Below are 20367 nucleotides of genomic sequence, written 5' to 3'. Positions count from 1 at the left end.
AAAAAAAAAAAAAACCGACGACGACGATTGTACCGCATTTTGATCCGGGACGTAATCTGCATGAAAACAAGCGCTCACTCTTCCTGCTCAACAAATGACAAGGGCGGAGCCTCATGCCACGTGATACAGAAGCTGTGCCATGTGATGCTAAAATTAGCAGGGGAAAAAAACAACCGAGAGCACGTCAGGGATGATGAGAAAGTGACAGGAGAAAATCCGTCCCGGTCAGCCACCCAAACATCAATAACAGGAACCTTATACAGCGCTTCCCTCTACCCGTCGAACTCCCGCAGGCACAAAGAAATTACGGAGGCTATTACTTATCACCTGACCAAAGATATGGCTCCCATCAACACTGTGCAAAACGAGGGATTTAGGAAAATGATCAACACCCTAGACAAACGCTACACAGTGCCGTCCCGCAACTATTTTTCTATTGTTGCACTACCTGCTCTATACACGCAGCGTCGAGCAACGGTGGAGACGGAATTTCTAGCAGTACAACAACAAAACGTGAGACATTTGTTGTTTTTATGTTTATTTATTGTTTTTATGTTCAGTTTCAACTGTTACGAAGTTGATGTGCAGTTAATAAGCGCAATAAATATTTATACTGGAAAAGAGAATCGTGAGAGAATCGTGATCTCAATTCTAAGCAAAAAAATCGTGATTCTCATTTTATGCAAAATCGTGCAGCCCTAGTAGTAAGCCTGTCATTTTAGTCATTTTTTCAGCATTGGGTTTATAAACCCTTTCCAGGATTTACAACATCTATAAATGACGAGTGTATCTCTTTATTGATTCCTGCTTAAATTACTGGCCAGACGCTGACCTTTGCTTGCTCAATTTCTGAATGTTGCTGTGGCTGTTCATATCTGGCTGCAGGGCTAGTGCAGTCTAGCTGCCCCACACGCACACCATCATTGTGGGCTGTACTGGGTTATATATAGTCACTAGTAGTGATGGCTCCTTTGTCACACACCAGGTGTTTTTACAGCTATCATGCCACATGGTGGTCCTCTCCTGATCCATCTCTTTCTTTCCTCATCTAGTAGAGTGGATGACTCACACTTAAGAGCAGAGGGTATTTTCTCATTGCTCTATGATAGTGTGTGTGTGTGTGTGTGTGTGTGTGTGTGTGTGTGTGTGGACCCATGCTTACTTTACAAATATCAAATCTGCGGGTATTGATTATTCTAATTGATTAACAAGGTTTCACAAGTCGATTTTGGTTTTTCCTCTGAACGCTGACTGATGTGATAAAGGGGGTTTCCATGTTGCCATTAAATTTGATGTATTGATTCAAGTTTGAATCTCATTTATGAAACATGCTGAATGGTTTCAGAAAAATGTCATGACGTCATATCAGGTAGCTGACGTTCTCCTGTTTGGCGTTTCCTGTTTAAAAGGTGGGTGTAATACAAGTACATCTGATGGATCACCTTTATTGTCTGATATAAGCACAGTTGTTTAGGAGAAGTGAGGTGGACTGAATGTGTGTGAACATCGTCAGTTCCTGCTCTTGTTTGTTTGCAGCTTCATGTCAAAAGTCTTTGGTGCAAATATGATGTGGAGCAAATCCATTCTGAAAATTATTTGACTTCTTGTCTAGATTAGGGTGATTTAGGTTTTTGGACATATTCAGATACCCCCAAGAGTCTGGAGTCCACTGGAATCTCTTAATTTTCTCTTCCTCTAAACACTGGTACTGTAACTGCACCCAGTGGTTGAACAGGATCTTTCTCTTGTCTGCGGGCCTCCGTCTTCCCTCCCTGTCTGCTCCTGATCACTTCCATATGAGCTAGGAGCTCTCTGCTCCACACTGTAGTCGATGGCTGACTAATAAAATAGAAAAGAGAATGAGAGGGAAAGAGGGTTTAGATGAGGGCAGCAAGAGATTGAGTTAGTGGGACAGAAAGTTAGAAAGAGAGTTTAAAAAGAAAACAAAGAAAACAAAAAAACCCAACAACAACACAGAGTGAGCTAAAAATTAGTCCAGGCTGCTGAGTGAAAAGGAAGGATGCAGATGTGGCTGGGATGCTCCCTAGAGCCCCTCTACACTGAACTCCTTCCTTCTGTCTATAGCCAGCTGCACTTCTGCCTTAACAACCTTCATGGCTTTCCCAATCCCAGTATACCTCTGTCTTTTATTCTTCTCCTCATGTGCATTTTCACAGCGGGGACTCCCGCTGGATTCCACGCCCAAGCTTGGAAAAGCTTTCCCTAACATTCATTTTGGTTCAGCTTGCAAGTTTTGTTTCAGCTTCACAGGATTTATCATCCTCCCCCACCTTGAAAACGGCTGACTCTGGCTTTTCAGACCAGAGCCTCAGTTTATTGTCAGCCAAATGGGGCAAACTGTAGAGAGCAAGTCAGTTTAAAGAGAGAGGAGGAGGCAGAATGAAGAAATGCCTCTGTTGTGAGTCATGTTAATGAATCTATTCTGAGAAGTGTGTGTGTGTTTGTGTTTGTCAGGGGCACCCTTTTGTTAATTTGTCTCTTGAAGGCTGATTGAGTCTGAGCAGCTAAGTGTAGTCTCAATGATTATACATCTGTTCAGGCCAAAAAATACCACAGAGTTTAATGAAATTAACCTCATTGGTGTAACTCGGAAATAATGAACACTGTAAACAAACAGTCATTGTATATCAGCAAGGTATCATTAATGAGGAAATCTGAATTTTATATCAGACCAGTGAAGTGGAATGTTCGATAAGAGCAGCTGTATAAAAACTGCAGCCACTGCAAACTTCCACTCTCCATCTCTCACATTGATCAACCATAACACTATGAACTATTGATAGGTGAAGTGAATAACACTAATCGTCTCTTCATCATGGGACCTGTTAGTGGGTGGGATGTATCACGGAGCATTTTGTTCTCAAAGTTGATGTGTTAAGTGGAGGAAACATGGACAAACGTAAGGATTGAGTGAATCTGACAATGGCCAGAATGTGATTGTTGTTGTCTCCTAAACTGCAGCTCTTCTGGGGTGTTCCTAGTCTGCAGGAAACGGTACTCCTGGATGGCTGTGGCCTCTTTCAGCAAGACATTGACTTTGAGGTGTTGACTTGGCCTACGGATTTCCTGGCTCACATGTAGGGCTGCACGATTAATCGTTAGAAAATCGCGATCTCGATTCATACTTATGTGCGATCTCATTTCCAAATGACAACTATTTAAAAAAAAAAAAAAAAAAGACGACGATTGTACCGCATTCTGATCCGGGACGTAATCTGCATGAAAACAAGCGCTCGCTCTTCCTGCTCAACAAATGACAAGGGCGGAGCCTCATGCCACGTGATACAGAAGCTGTGCCGTGTGATGCTAAAATTAGCAGGGAAAAAAACAACTGAGAGCACGTCAGGGATGACGAGAAAGTGACAGGAGAAAATCCGTCCCGTCAACCACCCAAACATCAATAACGGGAACCTTATACAGCGCTTCCCTATACCCGTCGAACTCCTGCAGGCACAAAGAAATTACGGAGGCTATCACTTATCACCTGACCAAAGATATGGCTCCCATCAACACTGTGCAAACGAGGGATTTAGGAAAATGATCAACACCCTAGACAAACGCTACACAGTGCCGTCCCGCAACTATTTTTCTATTGTTGCACTACCTGCTCTATACACGCAGCGTCGAGCAACGGTGGAGACGGAATTTCAAGCAGTACAACATTTTGCGGCAACAACAAAACGTGAGACATTTGTTGTTTTTATGTTCAGTCTCAACTGTTACGAAGTTGATGTGCAGTTAATAAGTGCAATAAATATTTATACTGGAAAAGAAAATCGTGATCTCAATTCTAAGCCAAAAAATCGTGATTCTCCATCCATCCATCCATCTTCATCCGCTTATCCGAGGTCGGGTCGCGGGGGTAGCAGCCTAAGCAAAGAGGTCCAGACCTCCCTCTCCCCAGCCACCTCCTCCAGCTTGTCCGGGGGAATACCAAGGCGTTCCCAGGCCAGCCGAGAGATATAATCTCTCCAGCGTGTCCTGGGTCTGCCCCGGGGCCTCCTCCCGGTGGGACATGCCTGGAACACCTCGCCCAGGAGGCGCCCAGGGGGCATCCTTGCCAGATGCCCGAACCACCTCAACTGGCTCCTTTCGATGTGGAGCAGCAGCTGCTCTACTCTAAGCCCCTCCCGGATGGCCGAACTTCTCACCCTATCTCTAAGGGAGAGGCCAGCCACCCTTCGGAGGAAGCTCATTTCCGCCGCTTGTATCCGCGATCTCGTTCTTTCGGTCACTACCCACAGCTCGTGGCCATAGGTGAGGGTAGGGACGTAGATCGACCGGTAAATTGAGAGCTTCGCTTTTACACTCAGCTCCCTCTTCACCACGACTGACCGGTGCAGCGTCCGCATTACTGCAGCCGCAGCCCCAATCCGTCTGTCGATCTCCAGCTCCCTTCTCCCATCACTCGCGAACAAGACCCCGAGATACTTGAACTCCTCCACTTGGGGCAGGAACTCATCCCCGACCCGGAGTGGGCACTCCACCCTTTTCCGGCTGAGAACCATGGCCTCAGATTTGGAGGTGCTGATCCTCATTCCCGCTGCGTTACACTCGGCTGCGAACCGCTCCAGTGCGAGCTGGAGGCCCTCACCCGATGAAGCCAACAGAACCACATCATCCGCAAAAATCAGAGATGAGATTCTGAGGCCACCAAAGCGAAAGCCCTCCGCCACTTGGCTGCGCCTAGAAATCCTGTCCATAAAAATTATGAACAGAACCGGAGACAAAGGGCAGCCTTGGCGGAGCCCATCACCCACCGGGAACGAGTCCGACTTATTGCCGGCAATGCGAACCAAGCTCTTGCAACGGTTGTATAGGGATTGAATGGCCCGTAGCAATGGGCCAGACACCCCATACTCGCGCAACACCTCCCACAGGACGCCCCGAGGGACACGGTCGAATGCCTTCTCCAGGTCCACAAAACACATGTAGACTGGTTGGGCAAACTCCCATGCACCCTCAAGTATCCTCGAGAGGACAAAGAGCTGGTCCAGTGTTCCGCGACCAGGACGAAAACCGCATTGTTCCTCCTGTATCCGAGGTTCGACTAGCGGACGAACCCTCCTCTCCAGCACCCTGGCATAGACTTTCCCGGGGAGGCTGAGGAGTGTGATCCCCCTGTAGTTGGAACACACCCTCCGGTCCCCCTTCTTGAAGATGGGGACCACCACCCCGGTCTGCCAGTCCACAGGTACTGCCCCTGATCTCCACGCAACATTGCAGAGACGTGTCAACCAAGACAGCCCTACAACGTCCAGAGCCTTCAGGAACTCGGGGCGGACCTCATCGACACCAGGGGCTCTGCCACCAAGGAGTTGTTTAACTGCCTCAGTGACCTCGCCCCCGGAAATCGGTGGGTCACACCCCTCATCCCCAGACTCTGCTTCCTCCCCGGAAGACGTGTCAGTGGGATTAAGGAGGTCCTCGAAGTATTCCTTCCACCGCCCGACAATTTTCTCAGTCGACGTCAACAGCGCTCCGCCAGCACTATACACAGTGCAGGTAGAGCACCGCTTTCCCCTCCTGAGACGCCTGACGGTTTGCCAGAATCTCTTCGAGGCAGTCCGAAAGTCTTTTTCCATGGCCTCTCCGAACTCCTCCCACACCCGAGTTTTTGCTTCAGCCACTGCCCGAGCCGCATTCCGCTTGGCCTGTCGATACCTGTCGGCTGCCTCCGGAGTCCCACAGGCTAACCAAGCCCGATAGGCCTCCTTCTTCAGCCTGGTGGCTCCCTTCACCTCTGGTGTCCACCATTTGGTTCGGGGATTACCACCACGGCAGGCACCAACCACCTTGCGGCCGCAGCTCAATGCAGCAGCTTCGGCAATGGAGACGCTGAACATGGTCCATTCGGACTCAATGTCCCCAGTCTCCCTCGGAATGCTGTTGAAGCTCTGCCGGAGGTGTGCGTTGAAGATCTCGCGGACTGGGGCCTCTGCTAGACGTTCCCATCGTGATTCTCATTTTATGCAAAATCGTGCAGCCCTACTCTCAATCCAATCGAGCATCTGTGGGATGATGAACTACAGCTCCACTGTGTTGGACTTGGTGATAGTGATGTAGTTGCTATTCTTTGGTGAGCCTGGTGTGGCACTACATAATTAGTTCTCCACTTACTGCTGGGACATGACCAGAACTTTTATGTGCATTAAAGTCATATCTTCAGCATAACCATGTATAATATCCACAAAACTTAAAAAGAGGTTATACACACACAATACGGTAATATTATGTTGAAGCACAGTATGTATCACTCCGCGAGGCTCCTGCCTACGATAGCCGTAATGCTCTGACAATCCATCAAGCGGTGCGGGTTTGTAGCTTAGCAAAGTCATACTAAAACATTTGACAGATTTTCGAGCGCCGTGTATGACATAAAATCGTTTCGAGGTCAGTAAACACAACCCGAATTCATACATAAGCCCCACGGGATTATAAGGGGCTCTGTCGATTTTCAGAAAAATCAAAGGATTGATTTTAAGTGTGCCGTGTTTTCCAAAACACACGGTAATAACGACGGCCCGCTAGCATGTGCTACCAGAAATAGTGCTTTGTTGTGTATCTGACAGATGAAAGCTAAACCAGCTCCACACCCCTGAAGTTGCAGCATTTTTACAAACCAATTCTGGTTCATCCGTTCCATTCAACGATCCGCTTTCGCTCTTCTCATTCTCTGTCGCCACCATGCTTTTTTTCGCCATGTGCATATGAAAACAAAGGCACTGCGCATGCGCGTTTTACTCATATTCTATCGCGATATTTCATTTTCTTATCATTGCCCAACATTATACCTGTATTACCGTGAACGGTATGATACGGCCCAGCCCTACTGTGAAGAGATCACCACACTGATACCACAGTAATACTCCACATATGGTGAATCATAAGGCTCTGTATAGCTGGCACAATGACACAAATGAATTCATCACTCAGCTCCTGGCTTTGTCAGACTGGCAGACGCACTGAATGAGATTTTTAGTTTGGCCATTTTTGGGTTTTTTCTATATTTAGATTAGTCACTCGGCTGCTTACATAACGCTGGCCCATCAGTTGTGGAAAAAGTCGCAGTTTCCAGCCATAGTAATGATGGACTGAGTCAGTAATTTTCAGGTAATCAGAAATTTGACTTGCTCCAGTCTTCAGTACCTTAGTTCAACAACCATGAGTTAGAAGGAGTCAAATCAGTGATTCCCTTTTGCTTTTGTCTTCTACTTCTCTCCTCTGCACTCCTTTGCTCTCTGTAAACCCACAGTACCTCACCCACCCCAATCCTGGCAGGATGTGACATCATGGTAGTGAATACCCTGGAGCTGTTCTGTTCCTCTTTGAAGTCAGAACTGCTCCAAACTCAGAGCTTCATTAACATTAATGAAGGAGATGAAAATATTCTCATTTCATTTCCCATTCTCTCCATTTCTATTTTTGTCAGATCTGCACATTTGTCCTCTTTGTGTGTGTGTCGGTGTGTGTGTTGATGTGTCACTATTCGCTTTTCCTTTTAACAGGGAAATAGTATCCACATATATGTAAAACTGTTGTTTGTCTGTAAGAGCATTCAGATTTTTAGCCTGTAGTTTGGTATTTTATCTAACATGGTGAAATTTAAGGAGCTCATAAAGTAAGCTGTTAAACTAAGCAGATCTGGTTAGTTAGATGGTCATTTAAGCTAATGTAAGCTACTGTTAGCTAATGCTACTTGATATGCTTCATTGCTTCATGGCCCCCATTGCTTCAATGACTATCCCCCCACCCACACCCCACACAATTTACACCACCCCTGCCCACACACCTTACCAATCTGAGCCATGGTCTGAGCAACCCCCATCACTGAGGCCACTCACAGATGCTATTCAGACAAGCGCTTTTCTTTGCACTACTTCCAAGCACTTTGCAACTACTTTGCTCTCCAATGTGTGCCTTATTTATTTTTTTTTATTTATCCCTCTTGTGTATATATTTTTCCCGTTTGCTATTTATTCTTGCTGTCTACTATTTATATTTTATTCTGGCACAGTTGGTGTGGAGCACCCATAATTTCATTGTACATGTACAATGACAGTATTCTATTTTATTCTATTCTAGTGTGACGTCTGGGGCTTCTTTGCTGCTTCAGGAGCTGGACGACTTCCTGTAATTGAATCATGAGCTCTGCTCTCTATCCTCAAGTGGTCAGCACTCCCGGAGGCTGGACATCATGAATGTCCAGCCGTCAGTAAACTGTTGATTTTAGCCCGTTGGTAGGTGGCTGCCAGGTAGCAAGGTGACATTATAATATCCGATATAGATGGGAACCAGTGGATCCAACCATTGGACTTAAATGTATCCATGTGCCAAAGTTTGGTTGCTATTCAGACAAGAAGAACATTTTATAAAGCACATTTAACTTAATATAAATCTCAGAAATCTAATCTGTAGTTGCATTTAGGAATTCCTTTTTAGGAAAAAGCATGGCTCTTTCTGCAGTCATGTTGGCACAGAGGCACAGAGTGTAGCAGTGTAGTCTCAGTAGAGAGGCAGGCAGAGGGTAGCTGATACATTTAGTGGAAGGGTTAACAAGGAGACGAGGAGGGTCAACAGGACTAGATTACACCGGTCAAGTACTTAACCATCAAAGCTTACATTTCACTGTGACTGTCTGAGACATATCACTGAATTGGCTGCAAAGACGAAAGACAATTCACCACTACATAATGTACATACTCATGTACAATCTCAGTTAGGATTGCTATTAATGTAAATAAGGGTGCATTTTACAGGTTCTTCCTCTGATGACTGTCTGCTTTAAAAGAACCATAACTGTCAAAGTAATTATCCTACAGAGATTGGACCAATTAGGAGAAAGCAACTGTGTCATGTCTGCTCATCTGTTCTCCACATTTTCTTTCTTTTGGTTCCACATATTCCTTGTCTTTGCTCACATTGGTTGCAAAGAGCACTTGGACCTTCAACACAAAATCTCTTCGAATCGCACACATGCAAGCTGTACTACATTCACCACACAAAAATGTAATGTTGAGAAATTGCATAGACATGCGCACCCAGTGTGGTGAGAGTTTATGACTTAAAGCCTGCAGGCTATGGTCTGCAGTGGTCCTGAGCTTGAATTTATTTTATGCTATGATAATATGTGACATCCTATCTGGCCAAACAAAGTGACCACAGTAACCAAAATATGCACCAGTGCTCTCATTATTTTTTTACTGCTCAGTTGTGAGGTTCAGAGTGCCTCTTTTGAATGGCTGCATTCAGTCACTCTCCCAATTCCAAATCCATTGGTACAATTCCAGGAGGTCCTGGGATATGAAGTCATAGCATTTGGGGGGTCCTAATCATTCCTAACTTCCCGTATATAAGCGAGTCTGAAATGGTTTTATATGTAAAGATGATGAAATGCTATAATCATAAGGTAAATTAAAGCTAAAGCCAAACAGTAAGGCTGACTAAACTTGCCTGTTAAATAAAAGCAAGAAGAAAACTGACACAAAATAACAAAATCTCACTTTGTCACTTGCTGGTACTAGATTGGACCCCCTTTGCCTTCCGAACTGCCTTAATTTTTCATGGCAAAGATTCAACAAGCTGCTGGACACATTCCTCAGAGTTTTTGGTCCATGCTGACACAATACCGTCAAAAGGCTGTGGACTGCACATCTGGGAATTTCCCATTCCACTGCATCCCAAAGTGGCTCTATTGGATTGCGATCTGGTAACTGTGGAGGCAATTAGAGTCCAGTGCACTCATTGTCATGTTCAAGAAACCAGTCTGAGATGATTTGATCTTTGTGACATGGTGCATTATCCTGCTTGAAGCAGCCATGAGAAGATGAGTACACAGTGATCATTGGACATGGTTGGCTAAAACGCTCAGGTAGGCCGTGGTGTTTAAACGATGTTCGTTTGGTACTAAGGTGTGCCAAGAAAATCGCCTCCACACCAGCAGCATCCTCAGCCATTGATGTACGTCAGGATGCATCCATGCTTTCGTATTATTTACTGAAACTTCTGATTCTACTATCTAAATGTCACAGCAGGACAGGAAACTCGTCAGACTAGGCAACTTTTTTTTTTTGACTAGTCTGACCCAGCTACCAGACCAACCCAACTATGCTATCTGTTAGCATAAAGGACTGAAGGTCTAAAAACTGTTAATTTATCATCTGAGCAATTACAATACTGAATACTTGGTTACAGTGCTGCTTCTTTAAAACAAATCCTTGTTTTTAAGAGGAAGTAAATTAGCACATGAGACTGAAAACTTGGTGTTTTCAGAAATGTATCATCCCTCTTTGCAGTTTTTAGTATGCAACTGGAAATTTAAAGGCATGTGTGCGGTCTGAATACTTGTATGCACATAAACCAGTGACTAGGGGTGGGTTTATCTTCCAATCCCAGCTGAAATCACTGTAGCTGCTGCTGCTGTGAGCCTCAGAGGAGAAAAGTTAATCGTTCTTACTCCGTTTGGCCAGTATAATAGAGACGTAAGGTTGGAGTAATTTGCCCGTAGAATACTGAAAAATCTGCAGTGATCGTGAATGAATGGTTCTGTCTTTATTTCCAGCTCCAGTGTGTTTGAGCTCAGAGCTTTTACTAGTTTGATGTAAGGTGAGGGCTGAGGTGTGAAGTCTCGGTGCATCTTCAGAGAGGTTTGACATTAAATCATATTGTAAGTTCATCAGCTTCTGTGGGGTGTTACCACAGCTCGACCATGATGAAGCACATTTGAGCAGAGGCGTGAAAGTGTTTGTGAGAGCTGGAAATGCGGGGAGCTGTGCATATGGATGCCTGAACCTCGTGCATGTGTGTCCTTGTGTGTACTTTGGAGAGGCATGGGTGTATGAACAAGCCCACAATACACACTGGCGATAAATGCTTTGCAGCAGTCTCGGGAAGTTTCTTTTTTTTCAATTCCACAGAATATTCTTTGAAACCTGGAGTGAGATGCATGTTAAGTAGCTCTGGCATATGCAGGAGACTGCTTGCACTCCTGTGTGTCTGTGTGTGAACCTCGTTCGTGGTCTACATTCCGAGATGTGTTTTTCTTCTCACTGTAAAGCCTCTATTTTCATGCATTTCTAACACTGACGCAGACTCTCTGAGGATGTGTATATGGCCTGTTCTCATCACTTCCTCCCTGACTCTTTTCACTCCTTCACCCTTCCCCAAGCAATTATGCCTGTCATTTTTACACTTCCTGTCTCTCAAGCTCTCCCTCCGTTTCCCGTCTTAACCTCTGCGTTTTTGCCTGCTTGTATTCAGAGTGTAAATTGTCACACAGGTTCATGATATCATAGGCCACCATATTTGGCTTTAGGTGAGAAAACAATGATGATGTCATTAGTGTCAGACTGGGTTTGAGACAACAGATACAGTGGGGCAAAAAAGTATTTAGTCAGCCACCGATTGTGCAAGTTCCCCCACTTAAAATGATGACAGAGGTCAGTAATTTGCACCAGAGGTACACTTCAACTGTGAGAGACAGAATGTGAAAAAAAAATCCATGAATTCATATGGTAGGATTTGTAAAGAATTTATTCGTAAATCAGGGTGGAAAATAAGTATTTGGTCAATAACAAAACAACAACAACAACAACTCAATACTTTGTAACATAACCTTTGTTGGCAATAACAGAGGTCAAACGTTTACTATAGGTCTTTACCAGGTTTGCACACACAGTAGCTGGTATTTTGGCCCATTCCTCCATGCAGATCTTCTCGAGAGCAGTGATGTTTTGGGGCTGTCGCCGAGCAACACGGACTTTCAACTCCCGCCACAGATTTTCTATGGGGTTGAGGTCTGGAGACTGGCTAGGCCACTCCAGGACTTTCAAATGCTTCTTACGGAGCCACTCCTTTGTTGCCCGGGCGGTGTGTTTTGGATCATTGTCATGTTGGAAGACCCAGCTTCGTTTCATCTTCAAAGTTCTCACTGATGGAAGGAGGTTTTGGCTCAAAATCTCACGATACATGGCCCCATTCATTCTGTCCTTAACACGGATCAGTCGTCCTGTCCCCTTGGCAGAAAAACAGCCCCATAGCATGATGTTTCCACCCCCATGCTTCACAGTAGGTATGGTGTTCTTGGGATGCAACTCAGTATTCTTCTTCCTCCAAACACGACGAGTTGAGTTTATACCAAAAAGTTCTACTTTGGTTTCATCTGACCACATGACATTCTCCCAATCCTCTGCTGTATCATCCATGTGCTCTCTGGCAAACTTCAGACGGGCCTGGACATGCACTGGCTTCAGCAGCGGAACACGTCTGGCACTGCGGGATTTGATTCCCTGCCGTTGTAGTGTGTTACTGATGGTGACCTTTGTTACTTTGGTCCCAGCTCTCTGCAGGTCATTCACCAGGTCCCCCCCGTGTGGTTCTGGGATCTTTGCTCACCATTCTCATGATCATTTTGACCCCACGGGATGAGATCTTGCGTGGAGCCCCAGATCGAGGGAGATTATCAGTGGTCTTGTATGTCTTCCATTTTCTGATGATTGCTCCCACAGTTGATTTTTTCACACCAAGCTGCTTGCCTATTGTAGATTCACTCTTCCCAGTCTGGTGCAGGTCTACAATACTTTTCCTGGTGTCCTTCGAAAGCTCTTTGGTCTTGGCCATGGCGGAGTTTGGAGTCTGACTGTTTGAGGCTGTGGACAGGTGTCTTTTATACAGATGATGAGTTCAAACAGGTGCCATTCATACAGGTAACGAGTGGGGGACAGAAAAGCTTCTTACAGAAGACGTTACAGGTCTGTGAGAGCCAGAGATTTTCCTTGTTTGAGGTGACCAAATACTTATTTTCCACCCTAATTTACGAATAAATTCTTTACAAATCCTACCATGTGGATTCATGGATTTTTTTTTTCACATTCTGTCTCTCACAGTTGAAGTGTACCTCTGGTGCAAATTACTGACCTCTGTCATCATTTTAAGTGGGGGAACTTGCACAATCGGTGGCTGACTAAATACTTTTTTGCCCCACTGTATATATAACAAGCCAATGAGATGGTGTTTTATAGACATTGACGTTTATAAGGCAGGGTAGTTAACGTGAAGACTGCAGGCTTGTGCTGCTTTTAAATTTGACCTTTAAAAGAAAAAAACATGATATAACAGCTTGTGTGTTTCCGAACTGCATGGATGCAAAATAATCTATAGCAAACCTTGAATATGAGCAGATACAAAACTACATCCTAGCTTATTAATTACCAGGACATGTCACCACGCTATATGGAAGCTTGTATAACAGATTTCTTTTTAATGTGCTAAAGGAAAATCATTTTTCCATCTCACTCTAGCATGTGTGTTTTGCAAGCAGCCAAGTTTCAGCTGATGTTAGCAAGCCTAGTTGGCAAGTTGCATTTAAAATCTGTCCAATTCCAATGCACCTACACTTAGCAGTGCTGAGGCCTGAATGACCGCTGTCTCTACATCTGACTGTGCAGACACACTTGTCATTAGAAGCCTCCACAGCTCTTAACTTTAAGCCTCAAGTAAAACCAGATTGATGAGATGTAAAACAAAACCACAGTACCATTATTATGTAGGTGGAAACTGTCCATAGAGGCAAAAACAGTTTTTTTCTTTTTTTTTTATATCAGGCTGAAAAAGGCACATTTCATAGCCGAATTTGGGCATTTCAACATGATAGCCTCTGGAGTGATTTTGGAGGCAGATTCATGTGTCCACTACAGAAAGTGCAATTCCAAAGCTGCATAGCTACAGTGAAAAGTGAGCACAGCAGAGTTTCCAGGCCTTAAATCAGCTGTGTGGCAGCAGATGTAGCCATCGCAGCAGAAAAGACTGGAGGCAGTTTTTTTCCTCTCAAATGAGCAGTCTCCCCTCACTGTCAGTCTTTAACTCTTTCCCCTGTAAAGAGGACATTTGATCTCCTTCCCTGTACCCTTAATGACGAGTTTTGACACCTCAGTATATAATAAAGAAATAGTTTGACAACCAGTAGGATACTGTCTGGGTTTGCTGTTTGCTGGTTTAAGAGAATCTCTAGATGGATGATTACTAATGTGTCACTGAGGAGCTTGGAGGCATCTGAAGGGCTGTGGACTTTTAGTCTGTGCACTGCAGACCAAGTTCATGGGAATTTAGTTAATACTGATCAGTAACACTAATGAAGGCATTTGCTTGCTGCCTTTGAGAATTGGTATGTTTGATTAAACTGATATTAGACTGCTATGTTTGATTATGGAGGAGTATGAACCATGTTAAACACCGATTTTAAAAATAAATAAATAAATAAGGATACGGATAAGCTGTTTTTGTCGGTTGCAGTTGCCTGCAGCTGAAATGACACACCTAGTCGACCATACATACAATACATACAATATACAAACTTACATTGTGGATACAGGTCAGGCTAGGCAGCAAAAAAGGGATAGACGGTGAGATATGTAATACATAGGGGCAATTAGGGAGAAAGTGATTACTGAGAAGACACGCGCAACCCCCCCCCCCCCCCCCCCCCCCCCCACACACACACACACACCAAACTATTAATACAACAAAGTTAGTTTAGTTAGGACTGCAAGCAACAATGACAGCAGATATGACACTGATTAGGTCCATCACTGTATAAAAGTCAGAGCTGAGGTGGGAGCGGGTTGCCAGGCAGCTTGCAGAGGCAGAATCAGTTGTGCACAGACTAAAACTGAAATGACATTCACAATATGAGATGTTGTGTGGAAGTGTACCGGCTGAGCCATCAGCTGATCTGCTGGGATTACAGCTAGGCTTGAAGTAGTGAAGTTTATTGGTGAGCTGTGGAGCCAATGAAACATTCACTAGTTAATTTCATTTTACAGTCTGTTTTTGGTGTTGTGTGCTCTGCTCTGTTTCTTGCTTTTATACCTGTGGGGTCATCTTTGTATTTGCAGTCCCAAGCACTTGGTCACTTCACAAAACTTGCTTCAAAGAAGAAAGGAAGATTGAAAAAGATTGGATTTCTAAAATGGTAGAATAAACTTTTCTATGTCTCTTGTCCCTGCAGTGAACAGAGCATCTGCCAGGCGCGAGCTGCTGTCATGGTGTATGACGATGCCAATAAGAAGTGGGTCCCAGCCGGTGGCTCTACAGGCTTCAGCAGAGTCCACATTTACCACCACACGGGCAACAACGCCTTCCGTGTAGTGGGACGCAAGATCCAAGATCATCAGGTCAGTGGATGAGACGGGGCTGTTACTATCACAGTGTATATATAGATTTGAAAAGGAGAAATGGTCTGTGACTATAAGCATACAAAAACAATGACACAATTATCACATTTGCGTTAGTGATATAGTGCTGATATTACATTTTTTGACCTCCGACTGTGTCCTCTGGCAGCAGATCCTTTTCAAGACAGAACTGTCCATCCGCTGGACCAGTCCTGCCCTGGCTGGGACATTCCAGCATTAGTAGTATTCATGTTGATTTGTGTGCCAGTAGTTGTTTGGAGCCCTTTTACAAATATACCTTTTAGTTTTGAAGATTGTTGTGCTGTATCATATCATCTGCAATGATACTAGTATAAATATTTATACATATTAAAAAAGAATCACGTTGTGATGTAATTTCTGCAGCAGACTACCAAAAAACAAGATCCTAGCAGGGAAGGTGTGACGTGCAATGTGCAAATGAATGACTCCATCAAGTGTCACTAGAACACTTGATAGTTTGAATCAGTGTGTCACAAAGAGCAAACAATGGATATGAATTACTGATGTGCTTACATGGTGGAAAAATGTGCCTGGTTTAAAAATCTCAATTCAAGATGCAACGTCACACGTAGAAATAATTTAAGTTTTATTATGTGATAGTATTTTACAATTACTTTAGTTATTATTAATCAAAAGTGTTAAGTAGTTATTTTGTAGTTTTATGTAAATTTTCTCAGTGGAAAAAAAACTGCAAAAGTTACTTGAGTGCTCAAATTTGAGTTATACTTTATAATGCTGTCTTTACTGGTCTGTTCAGTTTAATTTTATTTATACAGTGCCAAATCTCAACAACTGCTGCTTGAAGTTGCCTTTTATTTTATTGTATGTTGTAGGTAAAGACTAAATAATACAGAGAAAATCCCAACAATTACATGAGCCGTATGAATAAGCACATGGTTGACAGTAGAAAGGAAAAACTGTCTTTTAACAGGAAGAAACCTCCTGCAGAACCAGGTTCAGAGAGCAACAGCCAAATGCTGTGACCCACTGGGTGTTTCAGTAGATTCACACGTGAATGACATGGTTTCTTTATTCAGTGACAACAGAAAAGGATGGAAATAACCTTGAGTTACTTGCACTTTGCCATAATATTTTTCGACTTTCCACTGAACCTGTATTCTGAGTCTTCAACTGTTTTCTTCTTGACCATCTTGTTCCTCTTTTTTCTGTGCATGTCAGCACATCGTGCTGCCTGGTTAGCTTTTATTTGTAAGAATAAGTAACCATCATATATTTATTACAGCAAGCCATGCATGTATGAACACATAATGATTTAGTCCTACACAGCAGAGTCCTGGTGAGGACATTTGAGCAGAAAGAAACTCAGATTAGCTCAAATGGCTCATAGCTTCAGAGCAATAATCCCGAAGCTGACAATAATCCTCAGTTTAGATGAAAGCATCCCAATCAGAGCTGAGGCACAGTGGGTACAGTTATATGCAAAAGTTGGGGCAAATCTGTGGAATTGTGAAAAGGCAAACATTCCTGCAGGAAATGCAATGTGTGAGAGGGATGAGCTGAATGTATGAGTTCAGAATTGTGTTTATTGCGCAAACCTTTGCAAACAGCTGTCAGTGTGCTCTGCATGTGCATTTATTGCACATTCGCACTAAATTGCACTAAACCTTTGGTGTTGGTTATCTTTCTTCTGGAATGCCACAAAATCTGTGTATAAAAACTCGGCTAGTGAACAATGCTTATGGCAGCTTCCCATTCCTCCAACCTCCGATCTGGTAACCATTTGGAATTTTAACATATCTAATAAAGCAAATTGGAGCGTTTAGACAGTGGATTTTCATTAATATCAGGGAACACATGTTTCATATTCATAATACAGACGTGCTAAAAATTGACTGGCTGGAGTGTGCGCATCCTCAGTTATGAGGCCTGTAAAAACATGGACGAGTCAGAGGCTGGACTGGCTGTGTTTGTGTTGGCGCTTCACACTTGGGCTTCAGCCTGATTTCTCACTGTGTGGCACTGCCTATCTTACCATTTCCTCTATTTGTTTCACTGCCATCCACAACAAAACATTTGCAGTTACACAGTTCCTCCTCACATTTGCTGCTTGTCATCTTATCCAGTCCATCAACAATACAAAGCAAATATGGGAATCCTTTCCTGCCTACCAGAGACACATTAGCAAAAACTCAAAAATCGACAACAGACCATTTCCATAGTCAAATAAATGTCTGCTCTGGTGCTAAAGCTTGTTTCTTTATAAATGAGCAGATTGATTACAGGTATTAGCACTCATAGAGCTGGTTTTTTTTGCCAAAGTAGCAGTATCGTCTTCTGAAGTATTTTTGCAATATTACCTTTAAGCCTAGTGTCAGTACAGTACAGTAATCCTTCATTTAAATCAGGATGCGGCAGAAATCAAAACACACCACCAAGCCCTGTGTGATAAGCTGCTGGGTCCCTGTTGGGGAATGTTTTGAATTTATTCTCCTTATTAGTTTGGACGAGAGATAGCACAGCGATTATGAGATTAAACCGCATTACACATCTTTTCAGGGTATATCCGCTATATCAGATGAACTGTAACAAAATGAAGCGTGTGTGTGTGTGAATTCACTGATAATGCTGATTATGATGCTTCAAATATGAATGCTTTCATTGTGGGGGAAAAAGAGGTTGGACTTTAACAGCAGAGAAGGCAAGTTAGCATGCTAACAATCCAATAAATCTACTGCAAATAATGTATACTAATAAGCCTTAATAGCCTTCTCAAAGGTTTTAGAAGCTTGTTTGGTTCAGAAATCTTAAATACAGTAACTGTAAAAGACGGACATAGCAAAGACACTATAGAGAGGGACATAATGATGATGATAATAATATTAATAAATTTTATTTGAAAGTGCCTTTCAGAACACTCAAGGACACTGTACACAGCAGAATACCGGTAATAAAAGCAAGCAGTTTACACAATCATAAAAGCATAACACATAAAAACAAATTTAAAATAGAGTGGAGAGGTTATGCGGGATAAGCTATTTTGAACAAGTGAGTTTTGAGTCTGGACTTAAAGAGAGAGAAGGAAATGATTTTTTTTTTTTTTTTAAATCAGGAGGTAGGGAATTCCAGAGTCGAGGAGCAGAGCAGCTGAAAGCCCTGCTCCCCATGGTGGCGAGACGGGGAGAGGGGACAGAGAGAGAAAGAAGAAAGATCTGAGACACCGAGATGGGATGGTGATCTGAACCAGATCACAGAGATATGGAGGGGAGAGATGATGAATAGCCTTAAATGTGTACAAGAGTATTTTGAAATTGATGCAATATTTGACCGGGAGCCAGTGAAGCTGCTGCAGGACAGGAGTGATGTGATGGATGGAAGGGGTCCTGGTGATAATACGAGCAGCAGAGTTCTGGATGTGTTGGAGCTTGTGGATGGCCACAGAAGCATAGCTGTTAGGGGGGAAAACAGTATTGTAATGTTATTTTTAGGATGAAGTAGGAATCGTATTGGACTCATGACTCTTTCTCCTCGTGATGACTGAAATTAAAGGTAACTTGGAGAATGCTGCCACCCATTGTGACATCACCACTTGTTTCTCAACTGTGCAAACTGAAGCCATGATATTAAAGTTTTGGCTGCTTTTGAGCCACAAAAGGTCATATTTGGACACTGTTGTATCTATAGACCATATGGTTTATGGTCTGAAAGAATAATCATTCACCATATGTGGTTTTTAAAATGTGTCTGTCTGTCTTAAAATGCCAGTATCTGATGGTCAGGCTCCAGTGAATGAAATATTGCTAAAATAATAATGATAAATAATATTAATAATGATAAATATATCAATTTTTTAAAAACTTAACGAATAAAATACTAAAGTCATATCCCTGACTTCAAGCCTAAACAGAATCCTAACTATGTTTTAAAAATACACACATTATCCATATGGACCACATGGATACTTTAGGCTTCAGCTGTGTAGGCACTCTGATGATGGAACTGAATATGTTTGTACTGTGATATGAGCCAATACACAAGTCAAATGTGAGTAATTTCCCCTTGTTGCTTCAAAAGTTTGATTTTTCTAAAAATACTTTTTGACTTTGCATGTGAGTAGAAAAAGGAAAATGTTCAGACAGTTCCTTTAGGTTCTAGGGAAAATGGTTTGGGACCCCTCCCTATTGGTCTTATTTAACTGGGAGTACCTTGAGGCATTACTGTTTGGCTGTGTGCCCCGAACAGTAAAAACCTCAGATGTGAACACTTAAAGTGCCTTAAATTAGACACAGGGTGAGGGGATCATAAAGTCTACTTACGAGGAAGTAAAAGTGACTTTAAACAACATAACAGGCGACAGTGTTACAAGGTTGACATATTGTGTTTTTAATTGGAGATATTTTATTATTATTATGATCCTTCAGACTTGAAGTCATAAACCTCTCCTGTCTTGTCTCCGTTTCCTCTCTCTTCTGATTCACGGATGTCTGCAGGTGGTGATAAACTGTGCCATTCCTAAGGGGCTGAAGTACAACCAGGCCACACAGACCTTCCACCAGTGGCGTGATGCCCGACAAGTCTACGGCCTCAACTTTGGTAGCAAGGAGGATGCAAACGTATTTGCCAGTGCCATGATGCATGCACTGGAGGTGCTTAATTCGCAGGACACAGGTGAGACCTCCTGAGCATGCATGCTTTCTAGCTCCACCACATGATAACTGAATATCTAAATTATGCATGCACAAACTATATAGCTTATCCTGATACAGGATTCAGCTATAGCTTTTATTTAGATCAGATCTGCATTTACACTTGGTGCTGTTATTCCTGAAGATGGGCAAACATGACAATATATTGGTGTCTGCATGCTGTCGGGATTTGGAGAAATCATAGTCATATTTCTTGTCGTGTTCTCTCTGTACTGAGAGCTACGCTTCTGTAGATTTGTTTTCACATTGCATTTTACATGTGGATTTCCCTTTCTTAAAGAAATCAAAACAAAGAATAGTAACAGATGTAATGGCATGAGAGCGTCACATGGTCATTAGCAGCCTGCTAAATTAGCTGCTAGCATACCTTTTCTCTTTTGCAGGCTGCATAGGTTTAGCCACCATGATCCTTTTTTTTTTTTTTTTTTTTTTTTTTTTTCATGATTTCAAAATAACACCAGTGATTTTAA

At 43.1% G+C, this 20367-nt stretch overlaps 1 protein-coding gene across 9 annotated transcripts in view; it reads left to right on the top strand.

The window, feature by feature from the left end:
• Nucleotides 1-20367, top strand: part of enah (ENAH actin regulator) — a 151415-nt gene that overhangs the window by 64574 nt on the left and 66474 nt on the right. For all 9 annotated transcript variants that reach the window (XM_076874275.1, XM_004566250.6, XM_076874283.1 and 6 more), the window contains exons 2-3: nt 15026-15191; nt 19682-19859. In XM_076874275.1, coding sequence (XP_076730390.1) covers nt 15026-15191; nt 19682-19859 — 344 coding nt within the window. The remainder of the gene's footprint in view (nt 1-15025; nt 15192-19681; nt 19860-20367) is intronic.

This window comes from Maylandia zebra, linkage group LG15 (genome assembly GCF_041146795.1).
Source record: "Maylandia zebra isolate NMK-2024a linkage group LG15, Mzebra_GT3a, whole genome shotgun sequence".
In the NCBI taxonomy this organism is placed as follows: Eukaryota; Metazoa; Chordata; class Actinopteri; order Cichliformes; family Cichlidae; genus Maylandia; species Maylandia zebra.
Note: the sequence above shows the minus strand (reverse complement) of the source record. Positions and strands in the feature narration are given on the sequence as shown.